This window comes from Symsagittifera roscoffensis, chromosome 10 (assembly GCF_963678635.1).
Source record: "Symsagittifera roscoffensis chromosome 10, txSymRosc1.1, whole genome shotgun sequence".
NCBI classification, from domain to species: Eukaryota; Metazoa; Xenacoelomorpha; order Acoela; family Convolutidae; genus Symsagittifera; species Symsagittifera roscoffensis.
Genome location: NC_087071.1, coordinates 38,908,440 through 38,927,935, shown reverse-complemented (window position 1 = coordinate 38,927,935; position 19,496 = coordinate 38,908,440). Strand labels below are relative to the sequence as shown.

Sequence of the window (19,496 nt, the reverse complement as noted above, 5' to 3'; positions counted from 1 at the left end):
ACGATGGTAAATTCAAAAACAATGTTCGTTGGGGATTCTAATATTGATACACTGGTTGAAAATAGTTGCTCAAAAGGGTTGAAAAATTTAAGTAAAAGTTACAATTTTGTTATAAATAACGCCAACGAAGCAACGCGCGTTACTAACAGTAGTAGTACTTGCATTGATCATATAATTTCAAATTTTCCTGTTGCAACACATAATGTAATTTCTGGTATTAGTGATCACAATATTATCTTCGCCGATATTAACGTGGTTTCAAACATAGATAATAACTTGACTTTTCGTAATCTGTCTTTTCTAAAAAAATCAACCGAAAAAATATTGTTTTTAGCAGATGTGAACTACCTGTTGAAAAATGTACCGGAAGGAACATGTGATGAAAAAGTTGAGTTTCTGATTAAAACAATTATCGATTGCCTAGATGTATTCGCTCCATTAAAAGTATATGGTAAAAAACGAAAAATGAAATCACAATGGATAACTCCAGAAATTAGAAAACTAATTTTTAAACGAGATAGACTTCTTCGCCAACTACAGGCCTGCTGGTCGACTGATACGCATGTCAATTATAAAATCATTCGCAATAAAGTAAACGCCTTGCTGCGATTAGAGAAACGGAACTTTTATACTAAAAAAGTGGAAAAGGTGACTAACAGTAAAGATTTATTTAAGATTTTTAAAAATGTAGGAATAGGAAAGACCGGGAATAACACAACGACACATATTGATGCGAATAAATTGAATACTTTTTTCTGTAACATTGGGTCGAAAATTGCATCGCAAATACCTTACTCATCAGTACCGATATGTAGATCGCCAAAACAAGTGCAATCAATGGTAATGTTTGAAACTAACCACAGAGAAGTTCTAGATGTTATCAATAGCCTTAAAAGTAAGTTCTCATGTGGACCTGATGATATTTGCAATGAAATCATCAGGCAGTTAGGAGTGGTAATTGCACCATTAATATCCGATATTTTTAACGAATGCATTCACCTTGATGTTTTCCCAGACTTACTGAAAAATGCCAAAGTGGTCCCTATGTTCAAAGATGGAGATAAAACAGATCCTGGTAATTACAGACCAATTTCGCTGTTGTCTTGCCTGAGCAAAGTCGTTGAGAAACTTATACATTCGAGGTTCATAAATTTTTTTGAGAAATTTTCTATTTTAAACATGAACCAATATGGTTTTCGATCTAAGCGATCTACGATTCAGGCTGTTGCGAGGCTGACCGAATTTGTGAGAATCTCAAGAAAGCTTTTGACACGATTGATCACAAAATTCTGATGCAAAAATTGGATCATTATGGGATCAGGGGTAAAAGTAACAATTTGATTAGAGCCTACTTGACTAATAGAAAGCAGTATGTTGAAATTGGAAATAATAGATCAACGCTTGAAAATGTATCAACGGGAGTTCCACAAGGATCTGTTCTAGGTCCGCTTCTGTTTTTGATTTACATAAATGATTTACCTGATAGCACTAGTTTAGATACTACACTTTTTGCAGATGATACATCCATCATGACTTCTGGTAAGAATTCTGGAAAGAAATTAAGAACCGAATTTGACATAGTTTACAATTACTTATGTTGCAATAAACTTTCACTGAATACTGATAAAACTGTTCTGCTCAATTTCAGCAAGAAAAATGGAGAAATTGGTCTTGATATAAAAGGTGAATGCATAAAAATGGTTGATTGCACGAAGTATTTGGGTATATACATTGATTCAAAGTTAGACTTCAAGATGCATATTGAACATGTTATTAAGAAATTGTCTAAACTGTGTGGAGTAATATATCGTTCCAGAAAATTATTTAAAATTACAATGCTTCTACTGATATACAGATCCTACATCAAACCTGTTCTTCAATATGGCGTATTGGTTTATGGCTGAGCAAACTTAACAGATCTAAATAAAATTTTAGTAATACAGAAGAGAATAATACGTGCTATTTTTAGAATTGATTATAGAGAGAGCACAGTTGAAAAGTACAGACTGCATAAAATTGAAACGGTGTTTGATCTTCACGTTTACGAACTGTTTAAAGATATTTGCTACAATAATGTTTGTGATAGTACCACGACTAATAACGTGGCGTACTTCACTAGGAGAGTTGCTTCTGGAAAAGTTAATAGTAAAATACAAAGAACGAAATGTTTTCAAAATTCCATAAATGTTAGAAGAATCATTATTCATAATTATATAACTGCATCTGGTTTATTGAATGAAGATGTGACAAGTTTGCAGAGACATCAACTCAAGATTTTTATACACGATGTTTTTGATAATTATCTGCTTGATAATAAGGAAGTTCATAAACAGCTGTATTGTCATTGATATTTGAGTTTAAGGTTGTCTACTAGATAAGCCGTAGGCTTTTTAGACAATCCTTGTTGATGATTGTAAATATACATATTGTATTGTAATAATCATCAACTGAATTAAATATTATTATTATAAGGATACATGCGGAGCCCATAGGAAACACGTGGATCATCGGCGCCGAAGATACTCCAGCAACTCTACGGAAATGGGTGACAGTCAGAAATAAAGCTCGTGAGACAATTCCATGAAGACATGGATTAACAAAATGGAGAAGAGGCCTGTTAGATCTAGAAAAAGCCTACCCGCGAGTGTGAAAGCCAGCGATCTGGGAAATTCTGATAGAGCACGGGCTAAAGGTCAACTTTCTAAACTGTCTGACCGACCTTCATGAGTCAACCTCGTAATTGGCAAGAGTGAAGACGGAGATAGTGAAACGTGGACTTCGGAAAGATGCTTCAGAGAAGGGTGCCCGACATCTCTAATACTCTTCAACATCTACCACCAAATGGTAATCGCCTTGGCACAGCAGAAACGGAACTAACAAGGAGAGCAACTTGGAAAAACTGTCGACATTGAATGGAGATGACTAGCAGGAAACAAACACGCTTATAGCGCACTATTTGAAAATACCAACTCAGAAACAATCATAACTCATTTCACGATGTCCCTTTTTGCTCACGATACGGCCAATTTAGGTTCTGTTGCTGAAATAGTGGAAGGTACAAGTAATTAAAGAGGTCATATCCATGTTCGAAGAAAAAATTACGTATCAAAAGACACGAGACATCGAAACGCGTATCAATCACGAGTAGTTGGATGAACCCAAAACTGGACGTCTGGAATTGCATTAAACGAGCTGGATACTTATGGGAGAGTGTCCGCTCCCAGCTGATAAACAGCAAGTTAACATAGAGGCAACAAGCTCTCATTATCCGAACTAGCGTTAGTCCATACACACGGCGAGATCGGGACAAAAAACGGAACTGCAACAACTCCATCAGTGGATTGACAAGAACGGAGCTTCCGGGTAGAACCGCCGCTGATCACGATGCAAAAAATACCAAAACAAGCAAGACATCGGAAGTCAATTGGAAGAAAATCTATCCAATGAAAGGTAGAAAAAAGCAGCCTTAAACGGATGGGAGAAGTCCTGCGTATGGAAGACGAAAGACCTGCAAATACCCACACTCAGGTTGACTTCCAAAAATGCGGGACAATGGTTTTGTCATCAAATTTCGCCAGACATCGAAAAACATGTACGAAGAGTGAGCCAACAAATCAAATGGAAGCAATAACGAACAAAAGGAAAAATTTGGTGTGTGAAAATTGCCAAAGACCAGAATCGGCAGCCAATCTGGCCCAACATAGAAGGACGTATAGAAGGTGAATGAGAGGAGAGCGCTATCCCAGTGAGGTTATGAAAGCTGTCAAAATCAAAAACAGCGATAGGTAACGAGCCGAAAAAAGTCGGCAGAAGTAGATTGATTCGACCTGACCGCCGATAATCCAAAAAAAAATACTTTGCATCTCTCAATGTGCACCAAATAGACTAGCCATGCTTTTAATTCAGCAGTTTCCGAAAACATTGATTAGAATTTCGTCCATTCTGTAAAAAATTTCTTTACGGGTAAAAAGTCTAGAAAGCGGTTGCAACACCGTTACTTATGGCAAGGGTAATAAATAGATGTAATAATCGGTAGAAAAAACATAAAAATGTCGTGGTGGAAAAGAAACGTTAAAATTTTAGTAGGGATGTTAGCCTGTTGCAAATTTTTGTTAACTTCACTTTACAAAATTTAAAACTTAACCAGTTTTCGCCACACTTGTAAAGCGAGTTTTGATTGTTTAAAATCCCGTATGGTATGCTGGTATGCTGATTCAAAACAGCGCAATACTTAGAGAAAATCTTCAGGTAAAAACAATCAATGTGGAATCTCTATTGAAAACGCTTTCGATCAATACATCATCATCAGTATAAAAAAAACTAAAAACAATTGAGTGTACAAACCACATGTCAGTGTACAAATGTCATGAAAAGACAAGGAAAACAACACAAAGAAAAAAACATACACAGAGGCGAAGCTGCGCTTCGGAAACACTTGCGAGAGCACGACCAAAAAGAAACTCTACCAAGTGAAATGAAAGGCAGAAATAAGCCTCGAATTAGCGAAAACTCGGCTACGTGTAGGATTCGAATCTGCGACATACTGCAATCAAGAGATTTTGAGTCTCACGATCTATCCACTCAGCCGAGCAAGCTTAACAACCGGCAAACACTTAAGAAAAGACGGTTTCGATAAGTAAATTGATCCGTTAAGTTTAGTAACTGTAAAGTAGAAAGTTAGTCGGAGACAATGAAATGGTGGTCAATCAAAGGTGACAGACAACTCCGAAGGTTAATTACCATCTAGCGCCAGACAGATAGATAAATTAAATCGCAACAACTAGAATGAAACTGAATAAATGATGAACTAATTTAGATACTATGACATTCCCCTTGTAAGAAATGATGACTTAATTTAAATACTCGATGAAATGTTGTTGTGTAAACAAAAGAAAGTTAAGGACAGATTTTAGCTAGAGTTTTGGTTACTGGCTCAGGCTACATTCAAACTTAAACATTTGAGTGTTTGCCGCTTCACGGCATGCCCTCTCCCTGGACTTTAGAATTTTTTTAATTTTTTTTCTTTCATGATTTCCCTCTTTCCTATTTCATCCCTGGTTTTTCCGCTTTTTGGATATTGTCAATCATGACTGCCCCCATTTTGGTAACTGCCGTACGTTTCCTTCCCGAACGTCTTGAGCTGGTCTCATCTAACGAACTTGCCGAATCTTGACTCGAATACGAAAGAAGCCGTTGTTTCCTTCCCCGCTTTTTGTTTCCGGTTTGTGGAATTTCCGAATCTCCGTCTCCTTTTGTTTCTCTTCCGCCGTTGTCATTCTTCCTCCGGTTTGTTTCGATCACCGCCTCTCGTGCAATAGTATACTCCGTAGCCGTCTCGTAATCGCTCGGTCGAATTGTTATCTTCTCCGTCTGCTGATGTCCCCCACTAGACGTTCCTTGTCTCTCTTCAATGTTTGTTCCCGGGTTACCCTCCTTCGGTTCGGTCGCTTGTCTTTTCGCTGCCAGCGATAAAAAATCGTCCTCGTCCGAATCCTCCACATTATCTCTAATTTGGAGTTTCTTTTGTTTGTCTACGGTGCTTTGGTAGGTGCCTGCGGTGCCTTTAAAACTAGATGGTTGGTTCGCCAGAGTAGTTTTCGTTTCATGTCCCACGGCGTTGGTGGTACAGCGTTTTGACCAGGCGCCCTTTTCTTCCGAATGCTCGTCCGTTTCAGTGCTACTCCCGATTTTCTAAGCACAGCACCAATACTCATTTTAATAGTATGTTCACTCTGATTTATTATACTGGATTTCAATGATTTATACCTATTCAAAATGCGCTCTCCTGTTCGCTGCATTACTACCACTGGTGGCATTGAGGCTGGTTCATCCGTGGTCCGAACAATCCCGGGTTCGTTGTCCTGATTAGCGATCCGGTCGTCAACCAATCTCAATGGGTGGCGCCTGTTTTTACTCCGTATCCGAGCGGACTCCCCAGTCTGTGTCCATCGGTTCTGGCATCGCTTGAACGTTCGGGTCTCGTTCATCTAAACAGGCAGATTTTGAGCGTATTACGTTTTCCCAATTTAGATTTCTTAATGATGGCTTGTTGGTCAAGTTCCTGAGAACTGTGTTAGCTTCCCGACCGTGGTGCGCTTCAAACGGTGTTAGGTAAAGAGTGGCGTTTTTAGCGAATCTTAAAGCACCGAGGGCCCTTTCAAGCATCCGATCCAAGGGTTCCGAATTTTCCTCTCGCGCATACGTTAGTACTGAATTCTTGATACTGCCAATTGTCCGCTCGACACACCCTGTTGCCCGATGATCGTTAACTGGCGAGGTAAGTATTTCAATTCCTTCTTTGTGACAGAAGGTTCGGACTTCCTTGGACATAAAATTTGTTCCCTGGTCAACTCGGATTTGACGCGAACTCCGTGTGCAATTATATGTGCTTTTAAGAATTTTACGATTTTGTCCGACCGATTTGAATTACACACCATAGCCGATGGCCATCAAGAAAACCGATCCACCGCCACCAGAACATACTTTTTAGATTCCTTTAAATAATTAACTGGCCCCCAAAAGTCTAATTGCACTGATTCATTCGGTTCTTTGGGTTCAGGTATTTTCCCTACATCCCCTTTTGAGCACATGTTTTTCAAATTCTTACCAATTAATGTGCATTGTCGCTAAACTGAGGAACATGTAAGGGTACCAGATGTCTTTTTAAGGCCGAGGGCAGATCTAATTTGACTAATTTTCGCCACCGTGAACATACTATCATATGTGCTGACCGGTTTAGCGTCCGAACTCGGGTGCCCCGATAGGTAGTCCGCGAAACCAATTTTAGCTCCGGGTTTGTGTTCCACTTGAAAATCAAACGGTATAAGGCGATCTAACCACCTGGTTTATCTACTAAACATCGTCTTTTTCTTTTTATTGTTCCTATTTAGCAACGACACCAGGGCTTTGTGGTCCGTAACGATTGAAAACTTTCTCCCCAACACAATTTACGAAATATTCCGCCCCCCACACAACTGCAAGCATTTCCAATTCGTTCGAGGAATACTTTTTTTCGCTTCGTTTAAATACCGGGATGCGAAGGATATCGGCCTCCATTCGTCGGAATTTAGTTGTTCAAGAACCGCACCGAGCCCGTTATGGCTTGCGTCACAGACAATTCTTGTATCACGGTGTATATCGAAATGCCGAAATTCCACTAAATTCGCCATCTGATTTTGTCCGACCGATTTGAATTACACACCATAGCCGATGGCCATCAAGAAAACTGATCCACCGCCACCAAAACATACTTTTTAGATTCCTTTAAATAATTAATTAGCCCCCAAAAATCTAATTGCACTGATTCATTCGGTTCTTTGGGCTCAGGTATTTTCCCTACATCCCCTTTTGAACACATGTTTTTCAAATTCTTACCAACTAATGTGCATTCTTGACAATTTCCTGCGATTTTCGCTAGACTGCGGAACATGTAAGGGTACCAGATGTCTTTGGCCGCCTCGTACATATTCGATTTCCCATGGTGATAATAGTGCAATCTGTTGTTTACCGCCGCTTGCAAGGTGTTTGGAATAACGAGTCTCTCATCCATCCACAGGCATCCGTCCTTTACATGAAAATCCTGAGTATATTGGGCATAATATTTACTCATAGCTGCAATTTTTGTGTGTGAATGTGGGTCCTTGCACTTGATCATTTCGATGATTGCTTGTAGTTGAGGATCTGAGCTGTACTGGGATTCGATAAATCAAAGATTAAACAATTCTGGAAGAGCGTTCTGTTTACTAACTACTTTGCAATTTCTCGGAATAATAGACATAACCCGATTCTCCGGGTTAACCGGTGGATAACTTTCGCCAGGATAAACCGAAGGAATTGAATTAATGGTGTTACTTTTAGTGCTCCGGACTTCTGTGGTGACTGCTTGCATATCTTGATTGATCCCCTCTATTTCATCGCTACTACTACTGCTGGGGTGTCGTTCCAGTAATTTCCTGATCTTTCGTTCCATAATTAGATTACATTTTGAATTTTGAAAGTTTATACGTGGATTTGAATAACCGAAATCTGTCTCAATAATAGTCCCAATTAAATTTTCACTAGACTTAAGTGACCTGTCGGAAATACAATTCGTCGCTCTGTGATTGGTTCAATTTTCACCGCATGTTCTTTCGCCATCTACCGGCTGTTTTATATTCGATATATTACAACCGAGTTTATTATTATTATTAGCCTTTGGAGACTCGAGTTTACCTTTGGAGAAAATTTCCTTTTTAAGGCCGAGGGCGGATCTAATTTGACTAATTTTCGCCACCGTGAACATACTATCATATGTGCTGACCGGTTTAGCGTCCGAACTCGGGTGCCCCGATAGGTAGTCCGCGAAACCAATTTTAGCTCGGGGTTTGTGTTCCACTTGAAAATCAAATGGTAGGGGGCAATCTAACCACCTGGTTAATCTACTAAACATCGTCTTGGTTTTTTTATTGTTCCCATTTAGCAACAATACCAGGGCTTTGTGGTCCGTAACGATTAAAAATTTTCTCCCCAACACATAATATCCGAAATATTCCGCCCCCCACACAACTGCAAGCATTTCCAATTCGTTCGTGGAATACTTTTTTTTCGCCTCGTTTAAATACCGGGATGCGAAGGATATCGGCCTCCATTCGTCAGAATTTAGTTGTTCAAGAACCGCACCGAGCCCGTTATGGCTTGCGTCACAGACAATTATTGTATCAAGGTGTATATCGAAATGCCGAAGTTCCACTATGTTCGCCACCTGCTTTTTTAGATTCTCGAATGATATTTGACACTCACTAGTCCAAATATATTCATTTTTCCTGCTTACTAGAGAACGTAGCGAGGCCGACGATTCCGCGAGTGCTGGGAGGTATTTGTGTAGGCTATGAATGGAGCCCATAAACGATTTTAGTTGCGAAACCGTTTTAGGGGCTTTTACAGACTCGATTGGTTCAGGTTTTCGGATTAGTGACGTAATTCCGGTGCAATTTATTTTATGCCCCAACCATTCGCATTCTTTTCGCGGGAATTGGCATTTAGTAAGTTTGAGCGACATGTTCTCCCGATCTAATTTCCGTAAAATTTTGTATCCATAGAATTGTATCCATTACACTTTGGAATTCCGCTGGCATGGTTGTGAGGCCGTAGAACTCCGTTCGAAAACGATACATACCCGTTGATTTTCCTCCCACTAACAAAAAAATGCATTGAACGCTCCTTTTCGGACTAAGGGGTAGCTGACCGTACGCATACGTAAGGTCCATTGTAGAAAAGTACACATCCCCTGGTTTTCGTTCGCTTATCGTTTGGCCTACGGTAGCCATGCGCTCTTCAATATTGAGCATTTGATATTTATTCTTGTGAACTTGTTTGTTTAGCTCTCTGGATTCTAGCGCTAATCTTACTGATCCATCTTTTTTCACTGTTATTACAATCGGGGAGACAAAATACTTGTCCGAACATTCTCCCAGTTTTTCGATATGCCCTTGCTGCAAAAGTTTACTAATTTTTTTTATCAGCCTTATCTTACAATGTAATCGGCACTCTCCGTCCTTTTTGTTGTATTGGCGTTAACTTTTCAAAAAATTCCGCGTGCACCTTATAATTCTTAATTTTACCGACTCTATGAAAAAGATTAATTAATTGCTTACTGAATTAAATCTGCCATGGGTTTAATGAATTCTCCTCGCTTGTTGTTTCGGCCCCCGGTTGTTCTCCTTGAACTGACATCACATTTTCCTCCGGTGTTCTTTGCACTATCTGTAATCCAAGATTTGGCATTAGATCTCTCCCAATAATCGACGGTCTGTTTCCTCCTATTACCTTGATTTTCGCTTCGGTCACTCATCCGTTCGTCTCCAATGATACGTTCAACGTTCCTAACAGCCGTAAAGGATTGTTTTTCCGTAATCCCTGAACTCGTCGTCCTCCGGTGCTGGCGCCTTTACGCTTACGCCTGCGGTGCCCAACGTTCGTTTCAGTTCTCCAACTGTGAATATTGAGATCGGTGATCCGCTGTCTATCCAGAAATTTGTTTGCTTACCATTTAGCTTAATAGGTAGACGAGCGCCGGCCACTTTCAGTTCGGTTTCCTTCCGAGAATTAATAGCCATTACAACAGTCTCCTGAACTGTCCGAATCCTACGATCGTTGCCTCTTATCTGGTGTGTTGACCCATCCTACTGAATTTTCATGTTGCGAATAGGTATCCTCAGCGTCACATATCTCGCCAAAAACCACATCTTCCTGGTTTTGAATCAGTCCCACTGCAGGTCTTCCCCGACAAGTTTTCTCGTAATGTCCAGTCTTTCGGCAGAAATTACATGTCGCACTTCTAGCTAGACATCTAGTTAGATGCTCCGGAGTAAACTTGGGTTGATCCCAATTATAGCACCTTTTAGATGCTCCCCCTCTCATATCTGCTCGTCCCCTGAACGATCCACGGCCGCGCTGTCTGCTATTTCGGTATCCCCCTCGGATTGTCCCCACCGGTTCCGTTTTAATTTGGAACGCTCCGGCTCCAACGGTGGTGCCGCTTGTTCTTGCTCCCACGGTTGCCGAATTACATGATTTAGCATACTTATATCCACGTTATATGATAACGCAATGCGATACACCTCCTCTGGTGTCTTTGTTGAGCGACTTGTTGAGCGACATAGCTCGTTCTGTGCCTCTCTATTATTCATGTTCACAATGAATACATCCCGCAAAATTCTGATCTCCAACGTTCAAAAATTGCATCGTGCCGCTAGTCCGCTTAAAACTGAGTGGAACTGCTCCAAAGAATCTCCAATGTGTTGTTTTCTTGCCAATAACTGGACTGTTTCATAAATTTCATTCCGTTCTTTCTTGAACTCGGTTTCTATTGCATCTAATACCCTAAAGTATCGGGTTGTAGATAGATCCAGATGTGGCCTCCTCTTATGCAATTCATCTTGCCCTTTTTCCCCCAGACACAAGTACAAGTTCGATATTAGAGTTTGTTCCGACGTCAGCCGATCTTTTCCGTCTACCTCCTCCGGTAATGCCGTAACCTGTGCTGCTGTTAAAGTACTGGCATAGTAAAATTTTCTCGGATTGATGCTGTGTTTCGCCACTATCCCCCATTGAAATCGGTTAAACCAAAACTTCCATAGCATTGGTGGCTCTGCGAACGTAGAGGGCCAAAACGACGTAATCCCCAGTGGGTTTTTCCACCACTCTGACCTGTTGACTGCACCACGAGAAAAGACGGTTTCGATAAGTAAATTGATCCGTTAAGTTTAGTAACCGTAAAGTAGAAAGTTAGTCAGAGACAATGAAATGGCGGTCAACCAAAGGTGACAGACAACTCCGAAGGTTAAAAACCAGTTAGCACCAGACATAGATAAATTAAATAGCAACAACTAGAATGAAACTGGACTCAAATGATGAACTAATTTAGATAGTATGACACACTAGTCACGCATAAAGCAGCTACATATGCTAGTAAATTGCCCAAGCCATTCAGCAAAAGTGGCAACAAATACAAATGGACTCAATTTTGCAAGTAAAAATTTCGAATACAACAAACTGAAGGCATCCACACAAACTTTGCATGTAACAAATCGCAAAGCATAAAGCCACATCATGTAAAAATAAGCATTTCAAAAAATTTCGAGATACAATGAGTTAGAAAAATTTGAATTCGAGTCTTCCTTATTGTAATATTGTTCAAAATATCTTTTTTCGGTTCATTTTATGAATTAAAAAAAAGCATCAACTGTGGTAACTTATTAGTATTCGAATGTCAAAGCACATGGTATGTAAAAGCTGTTAAGGTCCCCTAAAAGTGGCACCAATATCTGCGACTTAGGTGAACGTGATCAGAGGGTCGAAAATGTCATAGTAACCGAGGTTACAGTCAAGAGTCCCTTCATCACATTATCCAGTCATAATTCCCGGAACTTTCTAGATATGGAAGAGAAAAGTATAATGTGGATAAGGAGTAAAGAGAGTCAGATGGCTGGTAATCGAGCCAACCAGATTGAAAAAAAAACTAACACCTGCACAGAATAAACCGGAGTTAAAAGTGACTGAAAAAGACTGACCTGATATGAGGCTACGGCTCTACCATATAATTATAAAAAGCTGTGCTTTTGTTTCCTTGGCTCTATCAAAAAATTCTTCGAAAGTAGTTATATCATCACTAGTGCCGATATAACTATTCGCAACCTGTATTGCCAGGGAGATTCACGGCTTAAAAAAACTACCTACCCTGGGTTCCTCGGTACACGTGCACAAGTTCTTACAAAGCTTCTTCAGAAAAATCTCAGTGCTAGGGCCGGTAGCTCCCTGAACTTCAAAAGCTAATGGTTGAAAAATATATCCATCCTTAATTAAATCTCGATACTTGTCAGATTTTCTATCTTCCGCCTCGACCGCGGCTGGTCCGGGGTTACAAACAGAGCATGCGCTTAATCTACTATGGTCTAGGGAGTCAACTACCGTTACATCTCACAAGAGCTGCCTACCAACAGCCCAGAGGACAAACGTCAAACCGTCTGGTCGCTTCTGATCTGCCCTGTGGAGGTGTCGTGGCTCTACAACAGAACGAATGTGAGTGAAGACGAGACTTTGCTTTACAAAGGCAATCAAACTAGAATGCCTCAAAATCACCCTGTACTTTTAACAATGTTTAAACCTAGGCTGAGTCCAATTGTAATTCTAAGCTGCTGATTCGACAATTTTCTGAGATTTTTACACGGTATGACATTCAACCATTGCGGATCCGAACTGATCCTGGTAAGCTTTGTACCTTTTTACATCAGTAGGTTCTAGTTTCCAAATCATTTGAGAATACTCCTTATCAAAAATGGGCTCCCTCTATTTTTCTTTTGGATTTCGTTTTCAGGAGCTGCTTCACATTTTGCTAAATCAAACCTAAGTTCTGATGTATCATTATATGTTCCATCTTCGTGCTCCAAACCAAAAATCTCACTTAAAGTAGCTTTCGCTCCTACTGCTGAGGCTAAAAAGCGGGTTAAACTAGTAGGATAGCGGAAAGACACGCCCAAGTCACCTTTGGCTGCCGGGAGAACTGCTTGCAAAAATTGGCTATCATTCATTTTTACATTTTTTACCTAGCATAAAAGAACTTCTTAAAATTCGATCGTATTTTTCCAAAAAATCACTTTGCAAAAAACAAGGACTTGTACGCAACAAATAAAGGAGTTTGAGCATGTTAGAGCAATTTTTAGGAGGTAAAAATCCTAATGTGCATCCAGCTCTTCGAGGACATCCAAAATCTTTTCCAGATCAGCTATTTTTTCATTTAGCAGTTCTTTCCAACAAAACTCGCCTATAGGGGAGCCCAAGATTACGAGTTCATTCTTGGATTTGATTTTTATTTTTGGACATAATTTTTGAAATTGACCTATAATTGTACTGTAATGCGTACTTGTGGTCTGTTCTAGAAAACATAGCTCACATTTTTCTGTGTTTAGGCTTAAGCCATAGTCTTTCTCTGATTTCAGTATTTTTAAGGCCTCGGAGCACTATATTGTAGTCGTCGGCTAGGTTTCCATCATCTAAGTACCAAACGTTCATTTTGAACTCAAGCTTTTTTTTTTACTAGCGTCTGCATTGTTTCAGCAAAAAGCGGTGGAGCCTCGGGATGACCTTGTTGTGCTCCGTCCTCCGATACAATGGTCAAATTTCCGTGAAAAGATAGCTCGGTTTACAAAAGGCGCAATGAGTATATTTGTACAACTCCGGGCGGTTCGAAAAAACGTGATTCAGGATAGTTTCTGTCACGGTTGCACTGTAATTAACACCTCTGTTATTTACACTGTTATTAACACTGTTATTTAACCAGACCTGTTATAAACTGCTGTTATAAACTTTTGCAATGCCAAGTGCTCATTTCAGATAAAGTGGATGAGATGCCTGGATCTGGTGGCCGTCCTGTTGATGGTATTTGGGAGCACTTTGAACGAAATGGCAACAAGTCGAAATGCATTATTTGCGGTCATGAGGCAGCGGCCAACCCCGAAAGGATGAAAAAGCATTATTCGAAGCATGGAGAGTCACGAGAAGCGGGTCCGTCAAGACCGAAACAGTAAAAAAAACTAATTTCACTGTTTCAACTACAAGTGACGAGAAAATAAAATTGACATGGCAGTTGGACGGTTTTTCTTCGCCAACAATATTCATATTTGCAGCCGTTGATTCCCAGCATTTCAAGGACCTCTGCTCCTTGATGAGACCTGGTTATAAGCCACCAAACAGGAACAATCTCGGAACGGATATTCTAGACGCCGTTTATACCGATATGGAAGGGGAGTGCTGTACAAAACTGAGGGGGCAAGAGGTATCTCTTTGTATCGATGGGTGGTCGAATATTTGCAACGACCCCAAAGTTGCGGCGTCTATTCAGCATGAAAACAAGGTGTATATTGTTGGAACAACGGATACCTCTGGCAGCAGTCACAACAGTGAGTATCTAGCTAAGTTACGTTGCACCATATCAAAAAAGCGGAAGATAAGTATGGAGTCAGCGTAATAGCGGTTGTAACAGACAATGCTGAAAATATGAATAAAATGAGCCGTCTAGTTGCAAACAAAAAAGATGTTTTTGAATATGGTTGTGGTGCTTATCAAGTGAACTTTCTGGCAAAAGATCTAGTGCCCACGTCGCTTGTCACCAAAGTGACAGAAGAAGCAAAACTGTTCCAGAATTCTCACCTACCTAAAGCGTGGCTAGAGGAAGAAGGAGCACTCAAGCCGCCTATGCCGTCTAATGTATGTTGGAACAGTGTTGTTCATTTGTTCGAATGGTACAAAAACTCATGGAGAAAACTCAAGTCGATTATCGAGAAAAACTTTACGTATTTCTCTACATCTCAAGGCAAATCGGTTGGACAGCTTATCAAGAACTTGGTCTTGTTCCAAAATGTCGAAGACGGGCTTAAGTGTCTCAAGCCGGTTTCGGTTGCTTTAAACGTTTTGCAGTCTGATAACGTCACTGCTGGCAAACTCAGCAAGCAGACCAACGAATTGCCTGATGCACTGGCTGACCTGTCTCAAAATGTTGAAGCTAGTACCTACCACAGCGGGCTTGGAAAGAGCTTTATCGATAATGGGTTTTGTCCATTCGGACTTGCCGAACCGCCTCGACTCCGAAAAAGTCGGGAAACTTGCTTTTTGTCTCCGTGTACTAAAATCTGTTTGAATATAATTCATTGTTTGGTACACTGCTCCAACTTTTCAAAACTTTACGCTATTAACAGTTAATAACGTATTTTAGGTTAAAAACGTCATAAACCCAGAAAGGGTGTAATTAATGCAACCCTGGTTTCTGTATCAAGTGAATTAAATGCATTACTACAATCTAATTTAAGTAAAACTGGGCATTTCGGGTTGTCATCGCGCTCTATCAAATTTCTAAAGGAGTGTGCAGCAATTTCAGCTCCTCGTTTAGTACCACATCGTACTTGAAAACTCCCAAAAAAAATTGTCGCTCTGAGAGAGCCTTCCTTCCAGCGCATTTAGACGCGATGCGTCTGAGCGTGTTGCCGATGGCGATTGGTCGCAAACCTCACCTATTTTTACGAGGGCGATAAGTTTTGCTCCAAAAAAGAAAGGTCTTAGCTGTTCGGGTACTTCACCTTCACCTATAAGATTTAGGAGCTTAGTAAGCGATTTAAGGAAATTTAGACTCGCATTGCCGTTTGATTTACTATTAAGATCTTTAAAAATTTGGGGAACAAGCTTGTCCGGACCGGCTCCCGAACCATTTGGAAACGACATAATTGCTTTGTACACCTCGATCTCAGTTACGAAAAAACTAGCGACGTTTTCCGGGTTTGGGGCAATTATATCAGCTGTTTTTGGGTGTTTAGATACCAATTTTTTATAGCTAGGAATCGAAAAGTCGCTAAGAGTTATATTTACACAATTGATATGATACCAATTAGAACAACAATCAGATCTTATCCAGTTTAAAAGTCCTGAAGGTTTTAAGCATTCTTTGCTTGAGCAGTTAATTGTGATGTTGGAAAAAAATACAGGTTCGTACTAATACACTTGCTTCGCAAGTGTAAAAACACACGAGAATGAAAAAAAAATTATCACGTCATCAAGCAAGATGAGACCCTGAAAACATAATACCCCAAGTTATTAAAGAAGATTTCACAAATTGCGCAAGAATCATGATCTAACCGAGATTGGCGATGTCTCTGAGTTGTTTTGAATTTTGGATCGACTTTCTGATTCTGCTACCGTAACTGACTCGATCGGAGTCGCCGGTGAATTCGGGGGAGTTTTCTGTCCTGTTTCTGAGCCTAAGGAAATCATTGGTTTCGGTAATCAATTGGCGGTAACAAGCACCTGCACCACACCTCTCAGCAAAAGCAGCAGAAAAACCTGCCAGCACAAGGCCTGACTCCGACGTTATGGCTTCAAGCATTGTTCAATTTCGGCGCAATTTTTACAATGAAAGAAATGATTGAATCATGTGTTGTCATTGAAGTAACCATTTTCTTAAACAAATAACCAATTTAACCACAGAGGCGAAGAGGAGCAATTTGTTATTCTACTATTGCATCACTTGAAATGCCACAAATCGCATCACTTGCGATACCACAAAAGTAACATTGCAAGCCAAAGGTCAAAAATTATCATTGTAACCGAGCTTACTCCACTAGTCCATCACATCACCCAAGCAAAAAAACATAAAAGTTTCAAAAATTAGGGGAAAGTATGTGCAATTCGACCTGAACGACTTCAAAACTGCATGTCATTGCGTCATTAACGAAACTTTCTGGAGCAGTTTTGAGGGAAGGTACCCTGTTTTTGAAGATTAGCAGTCTTAATTGTTAAACTTCTGACATTCGACCAGAATGATCGAAATGCATGTCCACGAAATTATATTCGGAACATTTCAGTGGGAAAATTGGCTGTTTCGAACGATTAGAAGTGTTAATCGTTTAGGTGAACGTATTTGTAGAGACTAATTTGAAGTGACGAAATAATTTTCGAATTAGGCGTGCAATGACACGTAACAATTTTATTTTTGCAACCACTGAAACCTCAAAAATCAGAACCGCGATTTTCGTTGATAAAAACGAGACATACAAGAAATAGAGCAAACAACAGAATCGCAATTGAAAATATTAATATATGAGTACTCGGAGTTGTAAGGATTGTGCACCTACAACCGTTACGGCGCGATTCCCGAGAATCAGGAGGGCTATTAGGACGATTTTGCTACCCTTTCTGGTCGTCAAGACAGCTCTTCGACCGGATTCGGATAATCCGATAAGGATCTAGGGAAAAGACTTCAAACTTTTAGATAGGAGTTGACAAAAAAGTGTTGATCCATCTGCGAGGGATATGATGATTTTTGTATACTGAACAAAAACTAAAGTAATATTATTATTATTATTATTATTACGGATTCAGCTATTAGAGCTTGGGTGTTTCCACCCTTAAGTTTCAGCGTCATGCAAGTTTCCATGTCGAAATATCGTTGTATCTATAGTTTGTCATGAAGTAACTCCAGAAGTGATTCAGTAGTCGTGGTTTGAGTCCCTGATGGTTGGAGTAGTCGATTGAATTTGGTAAGATGTTCACAAGTTTGCAGGTTCTGAGCCAAAACTCCTGTTGGTAGATAGATTTCTTTATTTTCGGCAGTTCGAAAAAAGGTTTCTCTGATAACCGTGTGGCTCTGTCGAAATCCTTTAAACAAAAATACTCTGTGGCATCAATTCTATAGTAACCATTCAACATCTTGGACATAAATAGTAGATCCAATAATTGCATATACAAGGTCAGCGGTAAAATGTTGCATTGCATCAGATTTCCGGCCTTTACCCATGTCAGTGCTTTCTCTTGCACTTTTTCGATCAATCTAAGCATTTTAATACTTCCTGCCCAGCAACTTGACCCTTTTAACAGCACTGGTAAAATCATCGATTTAAATATATTAAGTTTCATGCGCATTGGTAGTTCCTTTGGAGTGTTTCATTTCAGCATATAAAAGGTCTTAAGGGCTTTGGATATATTTTTGCTTATAGTTTCATTCCATTTCATAATCCGCGAGACTAATAACCCAAGATCTTTCTGTATTGCAATATTATTGAAAGTCATTTGGTTGCATTCACCTGTAAAGCTCATGTAAGAGCATTTACCAACATGCAGCGTTTGTTTGTGAGATGAAGTCCATTTGGACACTCTGTCTAGATCAGTTTGAAAAATGTTGCGCTGTTGATTGATGTTAATGAATTTGACATCATCGGCGCATATGAGAGGTGTAGAGAATTTACATTGCGATTGTATGTCATTTATGTAAATAAGAAATAAGATGCTTGCTAATATTGACCCTTGTGGGACACCACTGTTTAATAATCTTTCTGTGGATAATTGATTTTCTACCCTTATTTTGTGGGTACGTTTGGTAAGATACGAGCGGAGTAGTTTGAGCAATCTCCCACTTATAGCGATATCTTGAATTTTGCGCAGCAATAATTGATGGTCTACTCTGTCAAATGCCTTTTCGTAATCTGTGTACACAACTTCTACAGATTTTCCATCATTGATTGCTTTATAGACCTTGTTCAGATAAACAATCATTTGAACTACACATGATCGTCCTTTGCGGAAACCCTATTGCTGATTGGAGATGAGCGGCTCGAAAAATTCGTAGATGTCGAGGAACATACATCGCTCAAGAATTTTAGATACGATTACAAGTAACGAAACCGCTCTGTAGTTTTCCACCATATATTTACACGATTTCTTATGAGTCGTGTTAACGATCGCGCATTTCCAATAGCTGGGGAAACTGCAGGTTTGTTTGATATTATAGAAAAGAACATTTAGTGATTTAGCGATGTTTTTTGAATAGTTCTTATAAAGAATTGCGGGTATTTTATCTGGGCCACTTGCTTTTGTACAGTCCAGAGTTCTGCAGATGTTTTGTATGCGTTGCTCCGAGATATCAAAATCATCTAATTTCGTGGTTGATAAGTTTTGAGGCTCACCAAGACTTGGAAGATCGGAGGGTTTGTGACATTCGACCAGAATGGCCAAAATGCAGCCTCCGCAGAATTCGGTATTTTAGCAGCAAGCCTTCCGAATTGGCGATTTAGAAGGATTAACGACGTTATTCCGATGATTAGCAGAACGGTGAAGGTCAAGATATTCCCGTATTTTAAAATTTTAAATTTTCGAAGTGGTGACGTAACATTTCTGAGAAATGCTAAAACGGCCATTTTTACCAAAAACGAGGGAAAAAACACAACAACTTTTATCTGCGATTACGAACAGTACGAAATCGAGACTAAAAAAAAACAACAACGAACTACCGAACAGCAGAGGACGTTCCGAGTTGCAACTATTGTGCTGTTACAATAGTTGCAGGGCCGTTGCGAACAACGGTGAAGGGTGAAAACCAGCCCTCCGAGTTAGCGTGAACTTGAGGTTAAGGAGCTTGATTCGCCGGATTCAAGAATCCGGAAGGGTCTCGGGACGGGAACTTTTATGAACTTGTATTG

The 19,496-nt window shown here is 39.9% G+C and overlaps 2 protein-coding genes across 5 annotated transcripts in view; one reads left to right on the top strand and one right to left on the bottom strand.

Moving 5' to 3' along the window:
- The window catches only part of LOC134855188 (uncharacterized), a 34,806-nt gene extending 18,328 nt beyond the window's left edge, over nt 1-16,478 (bottom strand). For all 4 annotated transcript variants that reach the window (XM_063871629.1, XM_063871630.1, XM_063871631.1 and 1 more), the window contains exon 1: nt 16,162-16,478. In XM_063871629.1, the coding sequence (XP_063727699.1) occupies nt 16,162-16,296 (135 nt within the window). In that variant the 5' untranslated portion in view covers nt 16,297-16,478. The remainder of the gene's footprint in view (nt 1-16,161) is intronic.
- The window catches only part of LOC134855437 (adrenodoxin-like), a 327,732-nt gene that overhangs the window by 222,110 nt on the left and 86,126 nt on the right, over nt 1-19,496 (top strand). The gene's annotated exons all lie outside the window — the stretch shown is intronic.